Source organism: Paramacrobiotus metropolitanus, unplaced genomic scaffold (assembly GCF_019649055.1).
Source record: "Paramacrobiotus metropolitanus isolate TYO unplaced genomic scaffold, Prichtersi_v1.0 Parri_scaffold0000001, whole genome shotgun sequence".
In the NCBI taxonomy this organism is placed as follows: Eukaryota; Metazoa; Tardigrada; class Eutardigrada; order Parachela; family Macrobiotidae; genus Paramacrobiotus; species Paramacrobiotus metropolitanus.
In genome coordinates this window covers 3038059-3062652 of record NW_026570221.1, presented here as the reverse complement: position 1 = coordinate 3062652, position 24594 = coordinate 3038059, and the positions used below count along the sequence as shown (strand labels likewise).

Below are 24594 nucleotides of genomic sequence, written 5' to 3'. Positions count from 1 at the left end.
TTTCGTGCGTGGAGGTACAGACAGCACACATTTAGCGCGAAGTTTGCGATATTGCAACTGCCACTACACTACGTCATGAATTTGTATATTTCGCTGTATTGATGCGTCAGAAATTACGGGACAAGCTTGTACATATGCTGCACGTACTACGATGGATGACATTGGTTTACATTAACACATTAAGTAATACGATGGTTTGAATTGAATCATATTAACCTTTGCAAGTAATACGATGGAACAGGTCTGTTATTCGATCCCGTTTGCATTGTCTAGGCATTGTAAACGGGACCGATAACCTTTTTACACACAGTCTGCTGCGAAATGCTACTAAGAAACAGATTTAAACCAAATAAAGCTATGCACATCCCAAGGGCATTTGAACGAAAGTCCAAGTAGGTTTACGGACCTTGGAAAAAATCGATTGTCAGCAGACAAAGGGCATCCATCCCGCAAGATGCTTTAAAGAACGAGACTATGATACGTTACTATACACGAAGATTCTCAGCTCAATGAATGACAATATTAATTGCTCCGTTTCCGTACACTGTAGTAAAAATACGAAATTGTTGCTATACAGAATCTAAAACGTACTGAGAATAACGCTGCGATCCACGGTGTTCCAAAACTAAGGAGCCATATACAGTCTGTACGACAAACGAAAATATCGTTAGATATTTTCGCCATATACAGTCTACAGACTGTATATGGCTCCTTACTAAAACGTACTGAGAATAACGCTGCGATCCACACGGTGTTCCAAAACTAAGGAGCCATATACAGTCTGTACGACAAGCGAAAATATCGTTAGATATTTTCGCCATATACAGTCTACAGACTGTATATGGCTCCTTACTAAAACGTACTGAGAATAACGCTGCGATCCACGGTGTTCCAAAACTAACGAGCCATATACAGTCTGTACGACAAGCGAAAATATCGTTAGATATTTTCGCCATATACAGTCTACAGACTGTATATGGCTCCTACTAAAACGTACTGAGAATAACGCTGCGATCCACGGTGTTCCAAAACTAACGAGCCATATACAGTCTGTACGACAAGCGAAAATATCGTTAGATATTTTCGCCATATACAGTCTACAGACTGTATATGGCTCCTTACTAAAACGTACTGAGAATAACGCTGCGATCCACGGTGTTCCAAAACTAACGAGCCATATACAGTCTGTACGACAAGCGAAAATATCGTTAGATATTTTCGCCATATACAGTCTACAGACTGTATATGGCTCCTACTAAACGTACTGAGAATAACGCTGCGATCCACGGTGTTCCAAAACTAACGAGCCATATACAGTCTGTACGACAAGCGAAAATATCGTTAGATATTTTCGCCATATACAGTCTACAGACTGTATATGGCTCCTTACTAAAACGTACTGTGAATAACGCTGCGATCCACATGGTGTTCCAAAACTAACGAGCCATATACAGTCTGTACGACAAGCGAAAATATCGTTAGACGTTTCATATACAGAGTACTTGCGCTAAGACTTTGGAACCGAGTAGCTGGTAACCGTTAATTTTCTCACTAGAACAAAAGGTTTTTTGTCTATGATAAGCGTTTCCGTTCAGGGATTTTCCGGAAGACTATAGGAGCAGTGTTCCGATGGTGTTCAACATGGTGGGAAGCCTATACCGCCGCGACGACCGTTCAGTGTATCGGAAGAGTGCCGAGCATCGACGGAGAAGTACAGTGTCCCGTTATGTTACGGATTCCACCAAAAACAACTCCAGAAGCTAACTACAAGACTTATTTCTGCGAAGCACACAAGGCGAAATATACGGAGGTTCCCGTGCGGCCGAATTACGATCCACACTGGATTGCCGAGTTTCCGTACTAAAATTTTATCAGCGTACTAATCCCGGTACATGGATTTTGCCGCATTAAAACGGAACAGTGACTGATATTTTAAAATATGCGTAAACTTTTGAGACCAGATATCGATCAAACGTACACGATTTGTTGGTTATTACTGCACTTTGCATGTAGCCACCAGCGTTGCGGTTTAGCCTCCCTTATCAGGCATCAAGGGCAGAACCCGGGTAACGACTTAAGCAGGGCTGACTATGAGTCTATGAAATACAGGAACCGTTTCTTAAGTTGGTCTTGTTGGAATATCCTTATATCACAATTTCAGCGATATAATAATCAGGAACAAGAAAACCATATACGACAAATTGCAGATAATTATGGCTATGGCTATTTTACCCCAGTATTCTGCAGTGTGGCAAAATAGCCTTTTGCTATTTTGCCCCACACTGAGTTCAAATAGCCTTTAGCTATTTTGCCCCAGTATGGGGGGCAAAATAGCCTTCTGCTATTTTGCCCCACACTGTGCTCAAATAGTCTTCAGCTATTTTGCCCCAGTATAGTCTTCAGAATAGCCTCTAGTTAATCTGGCCACACCCTGCGTTCGAATAGCTTTAAACTACTGTATTTTGTCGCCGTTTCCGGTAAATACACTGCATATTTATCAAATGCATTATTCACTTATAAAAATACATGTATTCACTGCTTTGGATTCAATCAGCACTAGGGTTGTTAACGGTGCGATTTTGCACCGGTGAAATTCGAGAAAATCGCGGTGCAATTTTGGGGAAAACATTCGCTTATCCACGTTTTGCTACTACAGCTTGGGACTAACCCGGTGAAGCAACTCGAGAGTGGGACTTATCCTTCACGAACCCGATTCCGTTACCCAAGTAGCTGACTGAAGAAAGAATTTTCGGTTTTGCCCGGACGGAATCTCGAAAAATTGTACTTTACCGGGCCTACCTGGAAGGATCGACCACGAACCCAAATATCGCGTTCAGGATGAATTCCCTGCACCAACAACCGGAAAAACCCGGTAGGGTAACCCAATCAACCCGGCAATAACCGGTCCCTACGGGCTACGGCCAAAACTGACGGCGGGACGCGAATTGTCCGGATGCATCCACCGGACTGGGTATTGTTACCAGACTCATCGGTCAACTCAGGTAACCCAATAGGCTCTATTCCCCACCCAAAGAAAAGAAAGGCTGGGTATGGGAGCACGCCACAGTTTAGCCTTAAATTGTAAAGAGTTCGGGAATTGCTTAGTTGGACAGTCTTTGTTAAGTCCAAACATCGCCATGGTGCCGAATCACCCATATTTTAGTTGTTGCTGCCCGAATGATAATGTCCCATTTCTCCCACTGCCTCCCACTCCCCAACAAAGCACTCAAATAAGCGACAACGTGCTAAACGAACGTAACCCATCCTGCGGCAAACTAGCTACGAGACATTTTAGCGCCCATACAGCGGCACAATATAAAAACGCTATGCAACGCGTACTGTGGCATAATAGCAGAAGGCTATTTGGCCCCCCATACTGGGGCAAAATAGCTGAAGGCTATTTGAACGCAGTGTGGGGCAAAATAGCAAAAGGCTATTTTGCCCCACATACTGGGGCAAAATAGCCAAAAGCTATTTTGCCACAAACACTGGGGTAAAATAGCCACTTCGGATAATTATTCAAAAAATTCTGATTTCAGCCACATGATCCGGCGAATGGACTGGGTTCACGAAATCTATGTCACAAATGCGCTGTTAGTCGGTGTGAGGTGTAGGTCTAGGAAATAATGAAGGAATTATAAGGTATTAATGTAAGGTGGAGGAACTCATTTTTTTTGAGTGCATATGACAGCGCTTTCGATGCCCGTGCTCAAAACATTAACTACAACTACCTAGAGTAGATTTTCAGAAATTCCACAACCATCGTGTAGCGCCTAATAATAAAAGCTCAAGCCTGTTTGTACACGATGAAAGGAAACCTGTTCGGTGAGGAGCTCATTAACTGACTTCGTCGCCTACTCATACGGTACAGATACACTGAGTGGTTGCGTATAGTCAGTGTATTGTACACATGATTTATCTCAGAACACATAGTCGTAACACGCTTTTCATCAAGTATGCGGTTTCTTTTCGAACGTAGAAAAATGCCTTCAGGAAAGAGATTACATCAGCGCAACTTCTGTAACGGTTCCGTTCTTAGTGCGCTTATTACAGTACACTGCATGAAGGGTTCTTTTTAGGCTGAGAACACAGCAGTAAAGTGTAATAACTAATAAGACTATTATAAGAGTGACTGCACAAACGGAGAACTTCGATTTATAGCGATGAATTAGCCTCGCCCATTGTGAGTATTCTTCTATAGACTGTAAGAACGCTGCAGCCGTATAGCCAAGCATCCGCTAATCTAATCCCTATTTAAACTCTCGGATTATCTGTCTCAGAGTTAGTCTGCGAATTTCTTCTATCCAGCCTATCTTTGCTGCGTTCCTTGTCGGGAGCTCTCACGTAACGCCCCCATACGCCTATGTGTTGTGTCCTTCCTCATTACGGTTGTTTCCTTGTTGTTGTGGGATTCAAGCGATGTTATCTTTGCGCTCGCTAATGTATGGAAGTACATCACGACATATTGCGTTTTCCGCACAATTAGTTGATTTCCCTGCTTCATGCACTTATTACACTTTAAATTTCCAGAGTTATACAGATAATTCAAATTTCAATCATTGCTAGTGCTACACTATGGAGAAAACAGAGAAAAGCGATCTGAAACTGGTTTTCGATACATGCGCACTACTGCAGCCCGCTGGCTTGGCTATATTCCAGGATATTGCGGAGGGCAAACTATACACGCTGCCAACCTCTGTGCTGCTGATGATTCCCCATAAAGTCGACGAAGAACTCGAAAGGCTGCAATGCGATAAAAATAAAGAGAAACCAAAGAAGAATTCGAAGAAGACATGGAAGCAAGCCAAAAAAGCTTACGAATACCTTGAGCAATTTAAACAGCAACGTCGCTGTGTACGTTTGCAGAGCAAGTCCTCAGCCGATTACTTGCGGAACGTTTTCTATCCTCCAAAGCACGGCCCATACCGTTCGCCATGCGATGGCGCCATACTGGTCTACGCCCTGTATCTACTCCACAACACCGACACCGGAGTAGTTTGGCTGATAACCGAGGATAAAGAATTACAGGCACGAGCAGCGCGCAGCGGTTTGGTTGCTATGTCCGCCCGAGTTCTGCGGGAAGCGGTACAACTACCGCAATACAGTGGACTGCAGCCTGACGGCGGGGATTACCATACCTGGTTTTCCGAAAAATGCCGGTGTGTCAGTAATAGTATGGCCCATGGCGATGCCGTAAAGTTTGGCAAAGAGAATTTTGACCGCCTCATTCAGGAACGAAGCGCCCTACCGCGTACTCGGCGTAAACCGGTTGCATCAAGTACGAGCACCATGGCGTTGCAACAACAAGGCACTAGGAAGGAATCAAGCAAATCGGCTATGGGGATGAGTCAGACTCACTGTCAGATGACGATGAGTCGTCAGTGGCGTTTGGTCAGGAACAGTCGGCTCCTTCTCGGGGAAGTCTATCCGTTAACGAGAACGCAAGCCCAGAAACAAAGCAAAGGATTTCACAGCCTGCAGTAGAAAAATCATGGATTACCGTGCCAAGCATTCTACTTTTATGTTTAGCTGGCACTGTATTGATGTTGTTCCTACAAATTTTTCTCATTCTTGACGGTCCAGCGCCAACTGGATTAGCCTCCGACGAACTAACACGGGAACTACGCAAGCTAAAAAGCGCGCATTTTTATTGTTCTTTAGAAGTCTGTATTCCGCGACAATTTTAATGAGAAAAATACCCCTAACCCAGCTCGAAGTGGTATAAATCTTCCTTTAAAGTAACATCGATGTATTCCCCGTTTGGCAAATAAAGAGTAAAAGTAGTTGTAGTACTAATAAAACTAAAAGGTCAAGTAGTAAGTAAAAGAAGAAGAAATAAATGCCTTTGTAAAGAAAAAGTAAATGTTACGGAAGTTAAGATGAGCGCAGCTGCCCACTTCCGCCGCTGTCGCTGCTCAAGTAGCCGAGCGCTGCGAGCACTTGCAGCTGAAGGTGAGTGATACTCATACAAAATTGCATTGCGCCAGCATTTTTTAATACTCGTACAAGCAGAATAAAAATATTTAAAGCCACACCATAATCGAAAGATGGAAAGCCGTCGGCTGGCTGCATGGCTACATCGCTGACACTGCATCCTGGTGGTGTACTGAAGACATAATTTGCTTTAAAAAGTCCTGAGGTCATTAGGGGTCTCGTGCAGTCCCTGGCCTAACACTACAGTTAGGTTCCTAGAAAGCGTCTGCAAAGAGAGAAACGGCTCACGTACAGCGACAAAGTCTTTCAAGGATTTTCAACACTTTGCCCCGTGGTGCAGTGGTACTGCCTACGCGGATCTAACGACGTAGCCGGGGTACGATTCCCCCATCGGTGCATTTTTCGACCGTTTCCCGGTTTCCAGTGGACATCGCCTTGGTTTCACATCAGATGGTTGAACCGGCGACAATGGGTTGCCCCCAGTGTTGTGCAACATGTCTCGGTCAGCAACAATCCCAACACCATCACACTGATGATTTCTCCTCCCATGATGACAAATTTACCACAATATCTGCTCCTACGAAACTTCTTCAGGCGATTGCATACCATTTATTATACGGACTACCATCACGGTGTACAGGCTGTACTAGCGGCACCCAATAGTACAGTTGAGTTCAAAAATATGGTTACGGTCGATCCGCGACCGAATGATAAATAGAAATGATTGGTCAAGAGCAAATGACCAATAAAAAGAAACCGCGGATGAATTTCAACGCACATTTGCTAATGGAAGCTATCCGCTGATATCTCAAATAAATGAAAAAATCGGCAAGAATTGCCAGTCGCTTTTTATGAGATCTTGAAAAAATCAGGGCATTTGAGCGGTTACGGTTTCTCGTAGGCAGAGCGTACGATTTCTGTGTGAAAACCGAAATCAGGCTGTGGATATGAATTCAATTTTATGTCTAAGAGAAATTTTTAAATGCCTCGATTTTCTCTTAGATCTCCTAAAGAACAACTTGTCTGCTATCAAACTTCTTGCCATTTTTTTCCCATTCGTTTGAGATAGCGGTGGATACTTTCGGTGGGAAATGAGCAAGATGCACGGGGTCAACATTAGTTTAAGGGAAGCGGGCTGGTACATGGTACCAAATTCGTGTACATGCACGAAAACTTCAATTTTCGCGGAGTGCGGACTCCCCAATATATTTGTTTTGGTTTATGACATTCTGTAGCCAGAAGATTCATATACACTCTTGCGAAAACAGTTTATAGGCGCTACTTCCGGTTCGGCAATTATGGCTGTTAGAAAATTCAAAAAGTTTAAATTCATTCAGTTGTATCTGTACCAAAAGCCTGGTAATGGACCGATCTCGCTCAAATTTTGCATGTGATTGCACATAACCACGAAGAACGTCTAGAAACCGATCCAATGTACTAGCATATTTTTCAAATTAAAATGAATTCCAAAAGTCTCAAAATTCAGTTTAAAATTTGAAAAAAGTCATGGACATCTGGATCGGTGTAAAAACGATCTTCATGTCCATGTGCATTTACGCGCAAATTTTGAGGGAGATCGGTCCATAATGAGACTTTTGGTACACCAGAACGCATTAATGAAACTTTTTGGAATTTTATTGCAGCCGTAACTCCCGAACTGGATGTTGCGCGCACAAACGGTTTTCACGCCTGTGTGTACAATATTCTGGCTACAGAATGTCATAAACCGAAATAAAAATGTGTTTAGGAGTGCGCGATGGCGAAAAGTTTCGTGCATGCACTCCTTTTAACATCAGCAGACCGACGGCCACCCCGGAATTCGGCTGTTCGCGTACGGACAACTTGGTTGTGCGCGTTTTGTGGTTACACTGATGTATCCGTATTTTTTGTTGACCTCTACCATATACAGTATTTCATCTATCAGCATTTATATGTATCATTTGGATGCTAATTATAGTCGATATTAACCATATTCCGGATATGTTGTTTGAGTCCAGATTTAGCAGCATAACAATGCAGTTTATTGGTACGTGGAGACACTCACTAAACGTGTCACTGGGATCAGGTATACTCATATGCGATCCCAAGTAACATTATATTACCGCATGAAAATTTAAGATTGGTGAAACTTAACGTTTAAGTACAAACTAAACAGATGGCTTCCGTTATAATATAAACTCTGTATATAATAATTCAGGAAAGCCTTTAGGCACAAATTATCTAAGCGCAACCTTCAGCTAAGCTTTACCGTTAAAAAAAATAACCATAGCTGACAAAAACATGCAAAGACAGTGTGGAGACAGTGTGGAGTTAAACACTGGAAGCACAATTTGGAAGGCCTATACTCACAAATTCACAATACAGATACAAGCATAAATCCATGGTGGATATTTGGTAAACAACCCATGTGGCGAGTGTCATTCGCACAGCACTGTAATGATAGTATCCAGGGCCCAGGCAGTGACCAGAACGCCTAGAATCAGCATCGCCACCATCAGGATGCGTCCACGCACACTACGCTTTTCCAGGGCGTCGAGAAAAGGCTGTATCAGACTTACAACACCGAAAATAAACGCCAGCCCGACGACGGTGCCCCCGGCGATGGTGAAGAGCGGATGCTGTTCGGCCATTTCCCCCACGCCAATCACGAAGCGCCGTAACCAGGAGATTTCGCGTTGATGGTGGACCGGCGTGGTGGCAGAAGACGAAGTGGCGCCGCGTTGACGGTGGATCGGTGCGGGTGAGGGACGAACGGTGGTGTGGGTGACGGACGGGACCGGCGGCGAGGATGGAGGGAGCGTACTCTCAAGTTTGCTGAACGGCGTTGATGAGTTGTAGTTCATCGTGTCAGCCAGCCGCCGGAAATTTGTGCTGTCGCGTTAAGTCAAAAACTTAGTTAACAGCGTAATTGGATAATTATTGTGATAGCAGTAAAACACTTAAAATATGTCGTGGCACAATTAGTAAGTGATCATGCCAAACTTTTCAGACTTTCTAAACCATTCAAAATTTCTGGCACTTATTCGCTTTGTCTGTTATAACATTTTATTGCTGTTCTGTGGAATTTGACTTTGAAATGGCGAGCAATGTTTTTAATCTCATAATTATTAAAATTGGCCAATTTCGAAAACTTTGTTTAATAACAAATTGCGATACCATAATACTTGGATAACCACTTCAAAAAATTATACAGTTAAAAACACAAATCGCATACATGTGCTGTAGTACATATGTAAAAAAGTGCAAATATGCCCGAAAAAAGGACCTGTTTGTGTTAACGCAAAAGTAATTGAAAAGTCTAACACGTTAACTGCAATGTTACCGTTGATTGGCAGCAATTTTTCAAAAAAGCATTATGGTTTGTTCAGTTAAAAAAAACTGGCTTCCACTAGATGAAAATGCCATCAGGAAAAAAATGATCTCACCCGATGGCCGTAATGCAATCCGCCAGCGCCTGCATTTGCTCAGCGGCGGGCGCGAACGGATCTAAATTGCAGACCAACGCGAGTGGCTCTTTCGACGGTGTTGGGGTTGCTGCGACGCATCCTGCGAATAGCAGCATTTCCAGTGCCACCAGGAAAACATCTTCCCCTGAACGACCAGTGGCTCCATAAATCCACACGATTGAGCAGAATCTGTAAACAAAGCAGCGTTTTATACAGTGTCGTTGAATGAGTACATGACGCCAGGTAAATGAGTGTTTAGTCAGGATACTAGTGCTTTTATGTTACTAACCATGCAGCAAGAAATCGTGCAAAAACACCACGGATATCCAAGAAGAATACTAGAGTAGTTCCACTTCCGATGCAGCCTGTGAATGATATCGATCATCTATTTGCCGGCATCTCCGCTCGTCGCCTTCAACTAACCAAACCGCTACTGCGGTATCCTATTTATATACATAAGGTTGTACGCTATATTTACATATACTGTATATGAAATTCTGTTTGTACACGTGTGCTGCTGATCGGTGCGTTATATGCATCACTCAATCAATGTTACGGGTTAAAAAATCTAATGCGTATTTAGCCGGCACTGTGTACACGCAGCCGTATCATGATCACGTTCCTGCTGGGTGCAGTTTCCAGCCGGAATCCTCCGCTTCCGAAAACTTTCGTCAGCAGTCAAGGTGGATCTCAGAAAACCGTCACCTGTCGAAAATCTTCTGCACAGCCAGTTGTCCGAGTAAACCGAAACGGCAGTGCGATAACTGACAGTTAAACGAAATCCAGCAGTGCAAATATGAAGGACAGAAATGCCGAGTGAGTACACAGTATATGCAAATACAGAGGCTGCACCACCCAGGCTGTGATACTTTTAGCAGAAAAGTATTTGCGACGTCCTGACTGAAGTTATCCGAAATCTGTTGATACAGTTTTTTTCATTATGGCTCTATTATTTGGAAGAGCTGAACTTTCCATAAAGATTTCGCACCCATGTGACACAGGCTGAAGACAACTGTCTGCGGCCAGCGACAAAAATTCATTGAAATTCTGAATTTAGTAGATTTTGACGGCCACAGGAAAAAGCACAACACTGCGTGAAAGTTTGTTGTAGGCCGAGGGAAAAAATTGTAAAAGCTTAAAAAAGTTAGGATTTACAATTTGGTGCATAGTGACTAGTTCATAAAGATGGAAAATGAAAAAAAGGCAATGCCGATGCCGTCTAACAAAGCTTGATAAAGACAGTTTCCAAAAACAATCCTATGATTTTCATGGCGAACGGTTAATTTGATAAAGAATGGGAGAGATTTTATGGACTTCCGGTCAGTCGTGGGAGCCGTCGTCTAGAAAACTCAACCATTGTTCTGATTGAAACCAGTTTACTTTCGTCTTGAAGAGTATTGAGTAAATAACACTCTTCCGTCACGGAAGATGCTGTGCACTCAAGGCACCCAATTGGGTGCCTTGATAATGTGATTATTGCAATAATCACATTATCGCTCGGGAATCATGCAAGCCTAGCTCAGAGACGGGTGAACATTGTGAACGAGTAGTATTTAGACTGGGCATTAAACCGCATGACGTGGATTCTACTGCAGTGGCCACGCCGCCTCAGTACTGTGTCATAGTGGATGCTGCCAGCGATAATACACATTGCCACATAAACCGGCTACACTTCCCTCCTCACACCACAGGTTCCTTAATCCTTGGTGGCGTAGCGCACCGCATGTAAATCGCGCAAGCCGCAATTTTTCCGAATTCGCAGGTATATGGTTCACCCGTCCCTGAGACGTGCTTATATGGATGTTTTGGAAGCTAATTAACGTCGATATTAACCATATTTCGGATATGTTGTCTGAGTCCAGATTTAGCAGCAGAATATACGGTTTATTAGTACGTGGAAGACACCCAGTTCAAGACATTCAATAATTTCAGCTCACTGAAACTTAAACTTTAAGTAGCTACTATACAGATGGTTTCAGTTACAATATATATGCCAATATACAGTATATACTCAATTCAGGTGAGTATTTGGGCACAAAATCGTCCAGGTGCACAGTTCAGCTAAGGTTTCCCAAAAAAATGACGATAGTTGTTACTTGTTAGAAGCGAAGGATAGCGTTTGCACAGATCATGTGAAGTTAAACACAGGAAGCACACTGTGACAGGTCTAACGTCACAATAAAAGCATACATGGTGGATTACTGGCAACAAGCCCCTTAGTCGAACGTCATTCGTAAAGCGCTGTAATAATATTATCCAGGGCCCAAGCACCGGACAGAAGGCCCAGAATCGCCGCTGTCAACATCATGATGCGTCCAGGCACACTACGCTTTTCCAGGGCTTCGAGAAAGGGTACTATCAGACAGAAAATAACACCCAGAAGGACGAGGGTGCCCAGGACGATGGTGAAGAGCAGATGCTGTTCGGCCATCTGCCCTTGGCCCATCATGAAGCGCCGTGGCCAGGACATTTCGCGTTGATGGTGGACTGACGCGGCGGCGAAAGGCGGAGTAGCGCCGCGTTGACGGTGAATCGGTGCGGGCGGCTCTGTAGTCGGTGAGGGACGAACTGTAGTGGTGGTGAGATTGGCCGGCGGAGAGGATGGAGGAAGCGCAACTTCCGGGCTGCTTACAAGCTTTGATGAGTTGTTGCCGTTCATCGCGTCAGCCAGCCGCCGGAAATTCGTGCTGTCGCGTTAAGTTAAAACTTAGGTAACAGCATTTTTTGGTATTCCAGTTTATTCAAGAGACTATGCTTATGACATTTAAACACGTAAAATACCTGGTGGCAAAAATAAGTAGTAATGCCGTACAGCTTTTTAGATTTTCTACGCTATTTAGAATTTCAGGCACTTACTCGCTTTGTCTGTTATAAGGCTTTAGTGATATTAACTGGATTGCGGCGGCTCTGAATCGCTGCAGAGCAGCCAACGTTTGCATTCCAAATGCCGCTGCCGTTTGGCACAGAAAGACGTCGTTGGTCTGCTGCTTGAAATAGACTTTGCAAAACAAAACGTGCGCCATCGCATACAATAACAATAGGGAAACGGGGTACATGTGGAGTTGTGGACTGCTCTTCCACTCACATTCAGTAGTCATACACTTACGCTCTACACTCAGACCATATGCGTTTGACCAGTCCGAGCGACTTTGCCCTCTCCTGTGTCTTTTGATAGGGAGCAGGGAGCGCAGCAGACGACCAGGACCTACATGTTCAAAAAGGCGATTTGGACCGGGCTGCAGAGCGTTGCAGAGGACGGTCTGCAGGCCAGACGGGGTCTGACTCAGACCGCTTGCCATTTTTATTGCCTCTGCAATGCAAACTATCCCTGATTTGTAGCGATTTGAGAGCCGCCGCAATCCAGTTATTCTATGGAATTGGAATTCAACTCTGACTCGCGAGCAACGTGTTCATAATAAAACTGATCATTTAAAAAAAACCAGCCATTTGGTGAAAAATTGCGATACCAGAATATTGTACGAATACTACTTAAAAAATTGCCCAAAAGAAAGTGCACATTGTCCAAAAGAAAGTACGAGTACGTTACATACGTAAAAAGTACCAAAATGCCCGAATAAAGAAACTGATTGTGTTAATGCAAAAATAACTCACCTTTAAAACGCCAACTGCAGCGTTACCGTTGGTTGGCAGTAATTTTCGAAAAGCGTTATGGTTGTGCATTTAATAAAAAACTGGCTGCCAAGGCGTTCCCAGAAGAGAAATAAAATGATCTCACCCGATGGCCGTAATGCAATCTGCCAGCGCCTGCATTTGCTGAGCGGCGGGCGCGAACGGCTCCAAATTGCAGAACAGCGCGAATGGCTCACTTGACGATGTTGGGGTCGCTGCAACAAATTCTGGGAACAGCAGCATTCCCAGTGCCAATAGGAAGACATGCTTCCCCTGAACGACCAGTGGCTCCATAAATTCCGCACGATTAACCAGTACCTGTAAGATACACAGCGTTTTGTTCGGGTTTTTTAAAATAAATCATTAACGCAGCGTTTAGTCAGAATACTAGTGCCAATAATAGTTACTAACCGTACCTCAAGAATTTGTGCAAAAACTCCACGGATATCCAAGAAGGGTTCTAGAGTAGCGCCATTTCCTATGCAGGATGCGAATTACATCAATAATTTGCAGGCATCTCAGCTCGTCGCCTTCTACTAACCAAGTCGCTACTACGGCAAAGTCGCTACTACGGTATACTACGAGTATGTGATATTTGTATACATAAGGTTGTACATACACATAGATAGTAGACTCCTTCTGTATAAATATACTGCGGCTCAGTATGTACGCATCACCCAATCCATACGACGGGCTGAAAAGTTAACGCCTCTGCAGCCGGCACTGTGTACAGACAGTACAGGCTCTCGTATCATGATCACGTTCCTGCTGCATGCGGTTTCCACCCAGAATCTTCCGCTTCCGAAAATTTCAGTCAGCTGCCACGGTGAATCTCGCGAAACCGTCACCTGATTGAAATGTTCTGCATAGCCAGTTGTCCAAGCAAACCGAAGCGACAGTGCGATAAGACAGATAGATGTACGGTACTTTCCCGTTTCTAGCCAAGCAACGTTACAGTGTTCGACCTATGCGATTAACAATACGTTGCAATTTGCACATACCTTCTTCTACGGTAGCTGATTTTAGCGCTTTTGTGCCATCTCACGTGAGAACGTCGTATGGTTAGAAGATGTCCTTCGGCGCTGCATATCTACCTACGGTGCTATTTTGTAGCAGCTATGTCTGCTTCCCACGATTTCCCGGTACCCGAACTTCCCGGGGGCCTGAAATAATCACCGTTTTGTCTGTTGATGAAAGCCAAATTTGCCCGCAGGTCGTTTTATCCGCTATGTTTACGGTGAATCAGCCGTTTTTTCACTGACAGGTCGAACGCATGACAGTATATACAAGGCAGGAAGTGTTTCACTGCGAATTTCATTTTGTCTGCCTCTCAGCGTTTCTGTTTAACAAGTTAGAAAGAACGAAAGTACGTATTTGAAGTGTTTCGTAAATGCGCTAGTAAGTACTCCGTCCAACGTTTAGCAAGCGACGAAGCGTCGTATAATTTTGCATCCAGATTTATTTAAGCTTACAGTTAAAGATGGTTAACAGAAGGGAAGATGTCTACTGTACTCTCAAGTCACAGGTACAGTGTAAATATGTGAAGGTAAACCTGAACGCACAATGGGTAAATCGACAACGCCTCTGCAAATTTGCTGTACAAATTACAATCACCAAAATCTCTTTCGTATATTTCTACTCATTCTAACATTGGGCTGAACACACTACGCTGATGCTAAAATCAATCAAATCATTAATCAACCAATCAGTACAGCGCCGCAGTACAAAACTCCTGCGCATAACCACTTCGACAAATTATCAACGGTCCACGCGCCCAACGCAATGGCGAATATCAGCTCGAAGATTAGCAGAACCCGGCCACGCAGACAACGCTCCTCCAGAGCGTCGAAAAGGTGAGGTAGCATCAGTACACCAAAACACGTCGTGATCGTCAAAAGGATGGCACAGCCCGTCACCACGGCGAAAAACGGATGACGTTTGACCACCCGTTCGAGGTTCTCGACGATACACCGGAGCCAGGAGGTTTTCCGGGAACGCAGATGCGGCGCGGCGGGCGGAGTGGCATCGCGATCGCCGAGAAAAAGTTCGGGTGGCGGGGTTACCGGTGTTTGAACTGCAGGGGTGGTGGAGGGCGGGGTCAGTGGCGTAGATGAAGCGTTCGTGATACCCATTGCACTGTTGAACGGCGTCTGTATGACGGCGTTGATCGTGTCCGCCAGCCGTCGGATGTTGGCGCTGATAAGATAGAATTGATAAGAAATGAAGTTTTGGTACATGCTTAAATGTTCCGTAAGCACAAAAATTAACATTTATTCGTTCTGAATCATGCCGTTCAACGCTCCAGGAATAAAACTGAGACTACCACGTAGCAACTCATTACTGGTTCGCAGACGCAAAAGCAATCCTGAACGAGTTTTGCGAATGCAAAACTCGTTCATTATCGTTCATTATTATCGTTCATTATCAATTATCAGCAGTCGCTAATCTTTCACTACATTTGTTTTAAAAATTCTCAGTTCTGGCGTAAGCGGACGGTACGGCAATAGCGAAACGTAGCCGACTGAGCCTCGATGAAGTTTAACAATATCAGCTAAATTATCAGCCAAAAGGGTTCAATTATTATTTCTATGACAATACTCGCACTGCCGTTTATGTTTCGCAATTCTTGAGCTTACAGTGACGTCATTCAATATCCGAAAACGTGGTATTATTACGACTTACGAAACTGTTACACCTAAGTACCTATAAAGCTCATTTGCTTATAAAAACGTATTCGCTAAAATTTAATGAGAAAATTATGAGATAATTCAGTATCGAACATTTACAAGAACAGATCTTTCTCGAAACGTTTTTGAAAATTGTTGCATGGTTTGTAGTATGTGGGATGCCAGCTTAAATTACGAACGCGGTAATTTATGCAATTCAGAGAGCTGGCTTTATAGTTTGTATAAAGCTTCCAGAAAATATGGCTTTGCATCAAGCTAAAAGTGAGAAACGGTAATTTCCGGATGGAAAAAGTTAATAATAAGGTTACCTGGCGGCCGTAATGCCATCCGCCAGCGCCAGCATTTGCTCAGCGACGGGCACGGACAAATTCAGTCTGCAAAGTAGTGCTAGCTTTTCGTAAGATGGTGGAGGGGTTGCGGCGACTCCGGCGACTCCGGCGACCAGCATCATCCACATTACCAACGGTAAGAAAGCCTTCCAACGAGCATGAAATAACTCCTTCATTACGTACTCCGCTGGAAAAATGAATTTCTGTTAAACAGCGCAGTGTCTTGTAAAAGTATTTACATTATGAAATCAGCACAGAATCAGATAACATGGCTAAATTACAGTTCTCTCACGTACGGCAAGAAATTACGCAGCCAGTCTGCGGATAATCAGCGAAGGTACTAGAGTAGTTCCAGTTCGGCTTGCGAATGATATCACATCACATGCAGCGCGGCTCGTCGCCGCTAATAAAACCAAGGCGCATACGTTCCATACGTAATGTAATACGCCCATTTGAATGCAGTACTTGTACATCAACTGATCTGCGGTACTTGTGCATCAACTGATATGGAAACTGCGGCAGTGATCAGTTTTTGAACTTCAGCGAGGTCATTCTGAGTTAGGGGCATGGTGACAATGGGAACATAAGATGGACGGGAAGGAAGTTGCTAGGATAAGCTCATAATGGATAAGCTCAGGAGAGAATAATTGGGATAAGTAGGGAGCAAAAGAAAGGGATAATCGTGATCAACGCAATGTAATCCGGGCTACGCGACAAGTCGTCGCGGGACATTTGGTTTTACGGACATTTCGTTTTACGGACATCTCGTTTTTCTGGCAAATAGCCATACGACTGTTCGTTGCCACAAACTTTGTTTTGGGACAAATTAGCCGTCGTAGCGGCTAATTTGTCCCAAAACAAATTAGCCGCTACTACGAAAAACATGTGGCGAAATGTCCCACGACGAAATGTCCAGCGACCACTTGGTCTGTCACGGTAATCCGCAACAACGCAATGTAATCCGCAATATATCAACGCAATGTAATCCGAAGCAGCAACGCAATGTACAAGCTTGTCCGGTAATTTCTGCCGGTTCGATACAGCGAAATACACAAATTTGCGTGTTACGCCAAACGTAGTGTAGTGGCAATCGCTATAGCGCAAACGTCGCGCTAAATACGTACTATCTGTACCTTTACGACAGAAATTACCGGATAGGCTTGTAATCCGTAGTATATCACAGGTCAATACGGCGGCGAGTAATCGTAGCAGCCGGCAGCGTAAACGTACCTTAACGACTGTATAGAATTTATACTGCCCATCTTTAATAGCCATAACCTTCCCTTTCTGACAATATTGTAATATCTATGATTGTCAATTGATCGGGCCGGAAATATGGTCCGCTACTGCTTGAACCTATAATAGTATGCTACTGACAAATTAATGACTTTCAAATGTAGTGACCGAGGCACCTTCTAATATTAAGTTGGCTACTCTGGAAAATTCTCTTCCTGTGACCTATGTCACAGTCAGTCTGAACAAGTTAATTCCCACGCCTCGTTAGTTACAGTATCGGCGTCTGTGTTAGCGCCCAGCATCGGTGACACCGCTGATGGCGCTTTAAAGGCGTCTCCTTTATAACAAATCAAAGTGTAATATTATTATCGGTACATTATTCGACAAGTCAGAAGTCGAATCGATCGGTGCATTTACTCATAAGGAATCTATTGTGCTAATGCCGCACAGTAGCAGTTGAATGCAGTTTGTTTCCGGCCAGCTCGGGTTCTCGACAAGCTTGTGCCAGGCACGGAAACTCAGCCTAACCTGTTTCGCTGTACAAGAAAGCGATTTCTCACTTCCGTGATAGCAAATTAGAAGGAGTGGTAGTATTTTGATGCCCTGCGTCAGTCCGCTAATATTCTGACCAGCAGTGCGTTACAGGTAGCTCATAGATTCCTCACTATTTTGCCGAATTAAATATATTTTTAAAAAAAACAATAATCATCAGAGGGAAAAGATGTCTACTCTACATATGGCACATGCATTGAAGTTAAACGTAAGCGCACACAGCAGCAAGTCGACAATGCTAATTTACAATACGGATTACAACCAGCAGTAATTATTCTTTTCGCACATTTTAACTCCGATAAACTAACTGACCACAATAGTCGATGTCGTAATTGACAGCAAATCTTAATTCAAACCTACTATTCTAACCGCCCATCAGTACAGCGCCTGCCACAGACTATCAACGGTCCACGCAACCAAAACAATGGCGGAGATCAGCCCCAAACTAAACAGAACCCGACCACGCGGGCTACGCCGCTCTATTGCGTCAAACAAGCGAGGCATGACCAGCGCAGCAAAGCACACCATGATTGTCACAAGGATGACACAGCCCGTCACCATGGAGAAAAACAGATGACGTTCGGCTACCCGGCACAGGTTCTCGACGATCCATCGCAACCATGAGATCTGCTGTAGACGGGGAGGCGGTGCGGATGGCGGTGTGGTGTCGCATTCCTGGTGAATCAGCCTGGGTGGTGGAGTGGCCGGTGTGGAAACGGTGGTAGTGGTTTGCGGGGTCGGCGGCGGCGAAGAAGCGTTGGCGCTACCCGCTGCGTTGCTGGACGACATCCGTTGTTCGACGTGGATTGCGTCCGCCAGCCGCCGGAAGTTGGTGCTGATTAGGTTAACAAAGAATCAAAAAGTTAAGGCATTTTTTGACTGTCAGGGTAATGTTTTCAACGGGTAATAATACAGCAGATATGAAGCTGTCGGTCCTCAGTTACAACCAGTACCATCGTCCACGAAAATAAATTCTTCCAAACGCTTTTATAAAAACCAGCATTTTCTTATTGCTGGTAGCATGCGATTTTATTAAAAGCGCAAGATCATATGCAATTCAAAGAGCAAGGGGCGTATCACAAAACCAAAGAAGAAATAACGAAATTACCCGATGGCCGTAATGCAATCCGCCATCTCCTGCAATTGCTGGGCGATTGGCACGGATGAATCCACACTGCACAGCAGTGCTAGTTCTGCATTATTTGATGCGGTTGCGGTGAATCCGCTGACCAACAGGATTCCCCATGCCAACGGGACGAGAACCTTCCTGCCACCAACAAATAGCTCCTCCATAATGGAATCACTGTGCCAGTAACCTCCTGTTAAATAACGCAGCGTTGTGTAAAGGTTTTTAAAATTAACACACAGTAAAATCAGCTAGTTGCCTAGTGTTTCTTTTTGGGTCGGTTTGTGTTACTATTACCGATGAAATATGTCAAATCAGAGTAACTGGACTGAAATGAATTACCAACCGTACAGCAAGAAATCGTGCAGCAAGTCCGCAGATAATCAACGAAGGTTCTAGAGTAGTATCGACGAATGATATCATCACACAGCAGCGGAGCTCGTCAGCTTGAACAAAACCAAGGCTGCTGTTTATTATAGCAGCTACTCTACGTAATGTGAAGAGCACACTCCAGCTCATTGTCAAGTACCTCCACCGATCCATACGGAGGCTATTGCCCTGGCAGCCGGCACCGTAATGCATGCCACAGTGGATGTATCGGGTCTGTACTGTCCATGATTTTTTCCATCCAAGGCTTTCCGGATGCGCGATGTTGCTAATTGTCACGGTATTTCAACTTCCTTTATCGGTCAACTACCTGCCCCGAAAAATAAAAGCTACCATTGTGGGAAACTGCAGCGGCAGTGTGGCCAGCGCTGACAACTAATACATAATGACTTTCAAAATTACTGACCAAAGGATTTTTTGTAATAAATTGTCTAAATACGAATAATTCGCTTTCGGTGCCAAATTGGTGTAATTAGTTCTCCAACTTCCACTCCTGTTACATACATGATACAGCGTTAACGTCTGTATCTGCATCCAGTATCGTAGTTTACATTGACCTACCGCTTTAAACGAATCTTCTGCAAACATATAAGACCTCAATAACACTAGGGAAGTGACCTCTTTAGGCTTGCACTATAAGACCAAAGCAAAACTACATAGGAACAGATTAGTCTAAACTGTTTAGGTGACGCTGGCTCGTTTCGGCTGAATCGGCTGGTTTATTTCGGTATAAGACCCGATTGCGCCGGCATACAGACATCCAATTCCATACTGTCGGAACCACCTTCTACCTTTTCTTCTTGGCCCATTCAGAGAACATGTTCTGCTGATAGCGGGCAGCTCTTACCGCTACGGAATGGAATGAACTTTCCGGCGTTTCCGGGTAGCGACCGTGCGATTCAGAGTTGGTATCCTATTGTACACTGTACGGTGCGCAGCTAAGCTGCTACGTATGTGCGAATCTGACAAATGCACAGCTCTTACTTTTAAGAAGAAACGCTAAACGTGTTACGAGTGAAGTTCAATTTTGGTGATGTTAATTTGAAAAAGGTTGAGATCCTTCGTTCCTTCTGACGCTTGTACTAAAGCGATACAGATCTCTTCTCTTTTGGTTTTTCTCGAGCATGTAAAAATGCAGGGGAGTAAAAGTATCAGTAGTTTTATAACTGCCACCCAAAATATTACAGTACTATGGTATCTGTAGATGCCCGAAAAAAATCACTGCACATCATAAATATGATAGCTCAAAAAATTCTTCAGCATAGTCTTGTACCGCCATGAACGGGTGTTGCAATTTGCAACGTATCCTTAATCGGATATCCCGAATCGTAAAAGGCAGCAGCGTTGCTTGGCTGTAATCACATACACTACATGTATCTGTATTGTACATGGCGTATCAGTTTTGCATTGTACTGGCTTCCGTATAGAATATATGGGGATGCGGTTATATAGCGGAAAGTAAACTTCTTTTTGGTTTTTGACTTAGTGTTCGGAAATGGTTTATCCTTTCTTTCTACCCGTCTTTTGATCTTAGGTTTAAAGTGATATCCAAGCTTATGTGGCTTCTTACAACACGGTCGCAAATCTAGTCGATAATAACCGTGAATTTTAGCGAACGGTGTACGAACACTGTAGTTATACGTTCGTCGGTTTCAAATCGCTGAAAACGAGCAACGTTCGACATATCACTTTTGCAGTACAGATTAGTTAACTTTCCTACACAATTAATAAGAGGTGATAGAAGCGACACTGGTCTATTGCACGCAGAAATCGGAGATACAGCACCAGACGCAAACTGTTAAGCTGAAGCTGTTTCATAACTCTTTCTAAAAATTTTCTGTCGACTAAACGTTGAAACAGAACTAGTTAAGCGGCTATCGAAAGTCACAACACAAGGGATAGATTCCAAAAGGTATTTGGTACAAGGTTACGACACGAACATCAGTAGTACAGCGCCTGAAAAATGTTGTCCAGGGCCCAGGCTACGAACAGAACGCCCAGAATTGCCATCAGAATCAGCACAATACGTCCACGTAGACTGCGCTTTTCCATGGCGTTGAAGAGAGGAATCAGCAGAGCGACCATACCACCCAACGTGGTCGCCACGAGGACGATAACGGCCGTGACCATGGTGAAGAACGGATGCTGTTCCGCCATGCGTCCCACGCCCTCAACGAAGCGTCGCAGATAGGACTTTTCGCGTTGACGCTGAGTCGGCGCCGGGGACGGCGTGACGTCGTGTGGACGGTGAACCGGTGCGGGACGTTGCGCTGGTGTTGATGGTGGTGTGGAACGAACGGTGGGTTCGGTTGTGATGGTGGATGGGGCCGTTGGCGAGGATAGGGAGAGCGTACTGTCCGTTGTGCTGTTTTCTGTCGATGCGGTGTGGCCGATCGCGTCTGCCAGCCGGTGGAAATTTGTACTGCGGAGTTAAATAAAGACATCAACTAATGAACGGATGATAATGCATCATATGCAGTCTGAACAGCAGACTGATTGTAGCAAAGTAACACGAAATAATCACATATTTGAATCCAGACGGCATAGACGTTTTTCGTGTTCACAAACTGCACCATAATTTCTGGAATCTACTCGTTGTGTCTCTTGCTTAAAAACTTTACTGCTGTTCTGCTGAGTTAGTCTGCTAAAACACCAAAGAATTTTATTGAAATCGACTATTTCTGAGAATTTTGTCTTGTTAGGAAACTTCGATGTCTGAGGACTTGAATAACTGATTTTCAAGATCCTCAGTACATGACATTATTTTATTGAAAACGGGTACTGACATTATTTTATTGAAAACGGCAACAAAAAGAAACAATTTATGCTCGCGCAGAAATATCAGTAAAAACAGTGCGGTCTGGAAAAAAATGCACTGATGCACGAACCATTAACTGCTGCGTAGTATGGCGTAGGACAAGGATACAGTAATTTCATCTCAAGCGTTAGAGTTGCAATTGTTAAAAACATGGAAGTGTGTTATCGCGACGAACATGTTCCAGAAAGATATACACCCACCCGATAGCCGCAATGCAATCCCACAGCGCCTGCATTTGCTCCGCGGCGGGCGCGGATGATTCTAAATTGCAGAACAGCGCTAGTTGCTCTTTGGATGGCGTAGGTGCCGCTGCGACGAATCCTGCGAACATCAGGATTCCCAGTGCCAGTGGGAAAGCAGTCTTCCCATGAGCTACAAATCGCTCCATATTTTCCACACGGTAAAAATATTCCTATAAATAATGCAGCGTTTTATACAGGTTGTAAAATGAACGTAACGTAGTGGTTAATAAGGATTCCATAAGTCATAGGTTACCAAGCGTGCAGCGCACAATCCTGCAAAGAAACCACAAGGATAATCAACGAGTGTCCTAGAGTAGTGCTATTTCCGACGCAGCTTGTGAGTGATATCATCGATATGCTGCCAGCGGAGCTCGTCGCCTTTAACAAGCCAAGATGCTGCCGCAGCATGTAATAAGCGTAATGCTGTACATTGGTTTGCGCATGCTCCGTCTCAGTACACCATCAATCAATACGACTGGATAAAGGGTTCATGCAGCCGGCGTGGTGTACACGCACTAGTATCATGATCACGCTCTCGATTCATGTGATTTTCGCCAGAATCTTCCGCTTCCCGGAATCTTTAGTCAGCAATCAAGATAAATTCGGGCAAACCGTCACCTGACGGAAATACTATGTTTAACCAGTTGCACGGGCAAACGAAAGCGGTAGCGTGCAAAGTAAACAGAACGCTATATATGTTAATCCGCTTTCAGAAGGTTTTTTGTTCAGAAACGACCAGTAAAGGGTCCTTTTGGCACAAACTACAGAATAAATGAAGTGGCCCGGTACATGGTACCGAATTCGTATGCGTGCACGAAAACTTTCACTTTCGCGCAATCCCAAATAGTTCTTTGCTTTATTTCACGACATTCTAGACAGATGATTTGTACACATAAGCGTGAAAACCGTTCGTGCGCGCAAAATCCGGTTCGGGAGTTATGGCCGTTAGAAGATGCAGAAAACTATGAATGCATTCAGATGTACCAAAAGTCTCATTATGGTCTATGGATCGATCTTTTTGCACATACAACCACCTAAGTATGAAGATCGTTTTTATCGTATGGAGATCGTGAAGGTGAAGGTCGTTTTTACACCGGACCTAAGTTACCACCTTTTTTTCACATATTAAAATGAATTTCAACAATTTTAAAACTGATTTAAAAATTTAAAAATAATGCTAGCATCGTGGTTCGGTGTAAAAACGAACTTCATGCATAGGTGCGTTTCCAAGCAAAATTTGGAGAAGATCGGTTAATAACGAGACTTTGGCACACCGGAATGCATTTAAACTTTTTTGAATTTTTTGGATTATTAGCGGAGATTATTTGTTGCGGTGGCTACTTTCGTCATCTTCCCTGTTAGGAAATTTCATATCGCGCTCGCCTTGCTGAAAACAGCGATTGCTTTTCTTTGCAAATTGTCCGTCTACGTAGAGCAACCGCTTAATGAGAATATTTCTTAATAATTCCGGGCCGTGTGAAAACATGGCGCAGAAACTAGCCACGCAATGGGTTATCGCATTTCGATGCTTTCGTAATAAAGGTTTTCGCAGTTGAATGCAATCGCAAATCGATGCTTTTGTATTACAGTAAAGATTTCTCTCCAGAAATTTTCAGGTAGACCATCGGATCAATGTTCCGCTGCTGTTAAATGTGGTGTGTAAAGCAAACAGCAGCCATCCAGGTATATCGGGAGTGTAGCGCTTAAATGGGAGGCACCAATATACTGCGGATTCCACAAAATCAACGCTGCACGCTGTTGCCTGGATTATTTAGGCGAGGAATACAAGGCTAGGTGGGCTGACGTTTCCCTGCAAGGAATCACGATCCAGCACGGTACCGCCGAGTTGCTTATTAAAGCTGAGTAAAACGTGAATTCCATGTACAATGGATACGTTATATACAGATGTATGAATGGTCCCTTTTCTAGCCAAGCAGCGCTACAATATATTTTACGACGGGGAATACGCCTTGAAGGACAGGTTGCAATTTGCAATCACCAACTTTTACGATAGCTGGTTTCAGGGAGGTTGCGCCATTTTCAAAGAGGGAAAAGTTACAGTATATTCTAGACATGGACACGGTTTCAATGTGAATTGTTAACGAGTAGAAAGAATGGCAGCATTTGATGCTTTTCCTAAGTACGCCATTAGGTATTCCGTCCACTGCTTGGCAAGATTTGCATAATTTATTAACATGGGTTATTTT

General features: G+C 44.0%; 6 protein-coding genes across 6 annotated transcripts; 1 reads left to right on the top strand and 5 right to left on the bottom strand.

The window, feature by feature from the left end:
- The first annotated feature begins 4072 nt into the window (after positions 1-4072).
- On the top strand, positions 4073-5752 carry LOC129602677 (uncharacterized). The gene is made up of 2 exons (XM_055501781.1): positions 4073-4183; positions 4567-5752. The coding sequence occupies exon 2, from the start codon at positions 4576-4578 to the stop codon at positions 5482-5484; it is 909 nt and encodes a 302-aa protein (XP_055357756.1). The 5' UTR covers positions 4073-4183; positions 4567-4575; the 3' UTR covers positions 5485-5752.
- Positions 5753-7972: 2220 nt separating this feature from the next.
- Positions 7973-9792, bottom strand: LOC129581109 (uncharacterized). Its single transcript, XM_055472003.1, has 3 exons — positions 9670-9792; positions 9360-9569; positions 7973-8805 (listed from the first exon to the last, which is right to left on the bottom strand). The coding sequence occupies exons 2-3, from the start codon at positions 9494-9496 to the stop codon at positions 8352-8354; spliced, it is 591 nt and encodes a 196-aa protein (XP_055327978.1). The 5' UTR covers positions 9497-9569; positions 9670-9792; the 3' UTR covers positions 7973-8351.
- Positions 9793-11256: 1464 nt separating this feature from the next.
- LOC129602686 (uncharacterized) lies at positions 11257-13993 on the bottom strand. The gene is made up of 4 exons (XM_055501793.1): positions 13630-13993; positions 13427-13488; positions 13117-13328; positions 11257-12067 (listed from the first exon to the last, which is right to left on the bottom strand). The coding sequence occupies exons 3-4, from the start codon at positions 13302-13304 to the stop codon at positions 11608-11610; spliced, it is 648 nt and encodes a 215-aa protein (XP_055357768.1). The 5' UTR covers positions 13305-13328; positions 13427-13488; positions 13630-13993; the 3' UTR covers positions 11257-11607.
- Positions 13994-14510: 517 nt separating this feature from the next.
- On the bottom strand, positions 14511-16362 carry LOC129581154 (uncharacterized). Its single transcript, XM_055472066.1, has 3 exons — positions 16323-16362; positions 16006-16213; positions 14511-15206 (listed from the first exon to the last, which is right to left on the bottom strand). The coding sequence occupies exons 2-3, from the start codon at positions 16200-16202 to the stop codon at positions 14708-14710; spliced, it is 696 nt and encodes a 231-aa protein (XP_055328041.1). The 5' UTR covers positions 16203-16213; positions 16323-16362; the 3' UTR covers positions 14511-14707.
- A 1759-nt stretch (positions 16363-18121) lies between these two features.
- LOC129581099 (uncharacterized) lies at positions 18122-19333 on the bottom strand. The gene is made up of 3 exons (XM_055471992.1): positions 19238-19333; positions 18923-19133; positions 18122-18649 (listed from the first exon to the last, which is right to left on the bottom strand). The coding sequence occupies exons 2-3, from the start codon at positions 19105-19107 to the stop codon at positions 18190-18192; spliced, it is 645 nt and encodes a 214-aa protein (XP_055327967.1). The 5' UTR covers positions 19108-19133; positions 19238-19333; the 3' UTR covers positions 18122-18189.
- Positions 19334-21136: 1803 nt separating this feature from the next.
- On the bottom strand, positions 21137-22821 carry LOC129601327 (uncharacterized). The gene is made up of 3 exons (XM_055500155.1): positions 22641-22821; positions 22346-22557; positions 21137-21749 (listed from the first exon to the last, which is right to left on the bottom strand). The coding sequence occupies exons 2-3, from the start codon at positions 22531-22533 to the stop codon at positions 21269-21271; spliced, it is 669 nt and encodes a 222-aa protein (XP_055356130.1). The 5' UTR covers positions 22534-22557; positions 22641-22821; the 3' UTR covers positions 21137-21268.
- Between the last annotated feature and the right edge of the window lie 1773 nt (positions 22822-24594).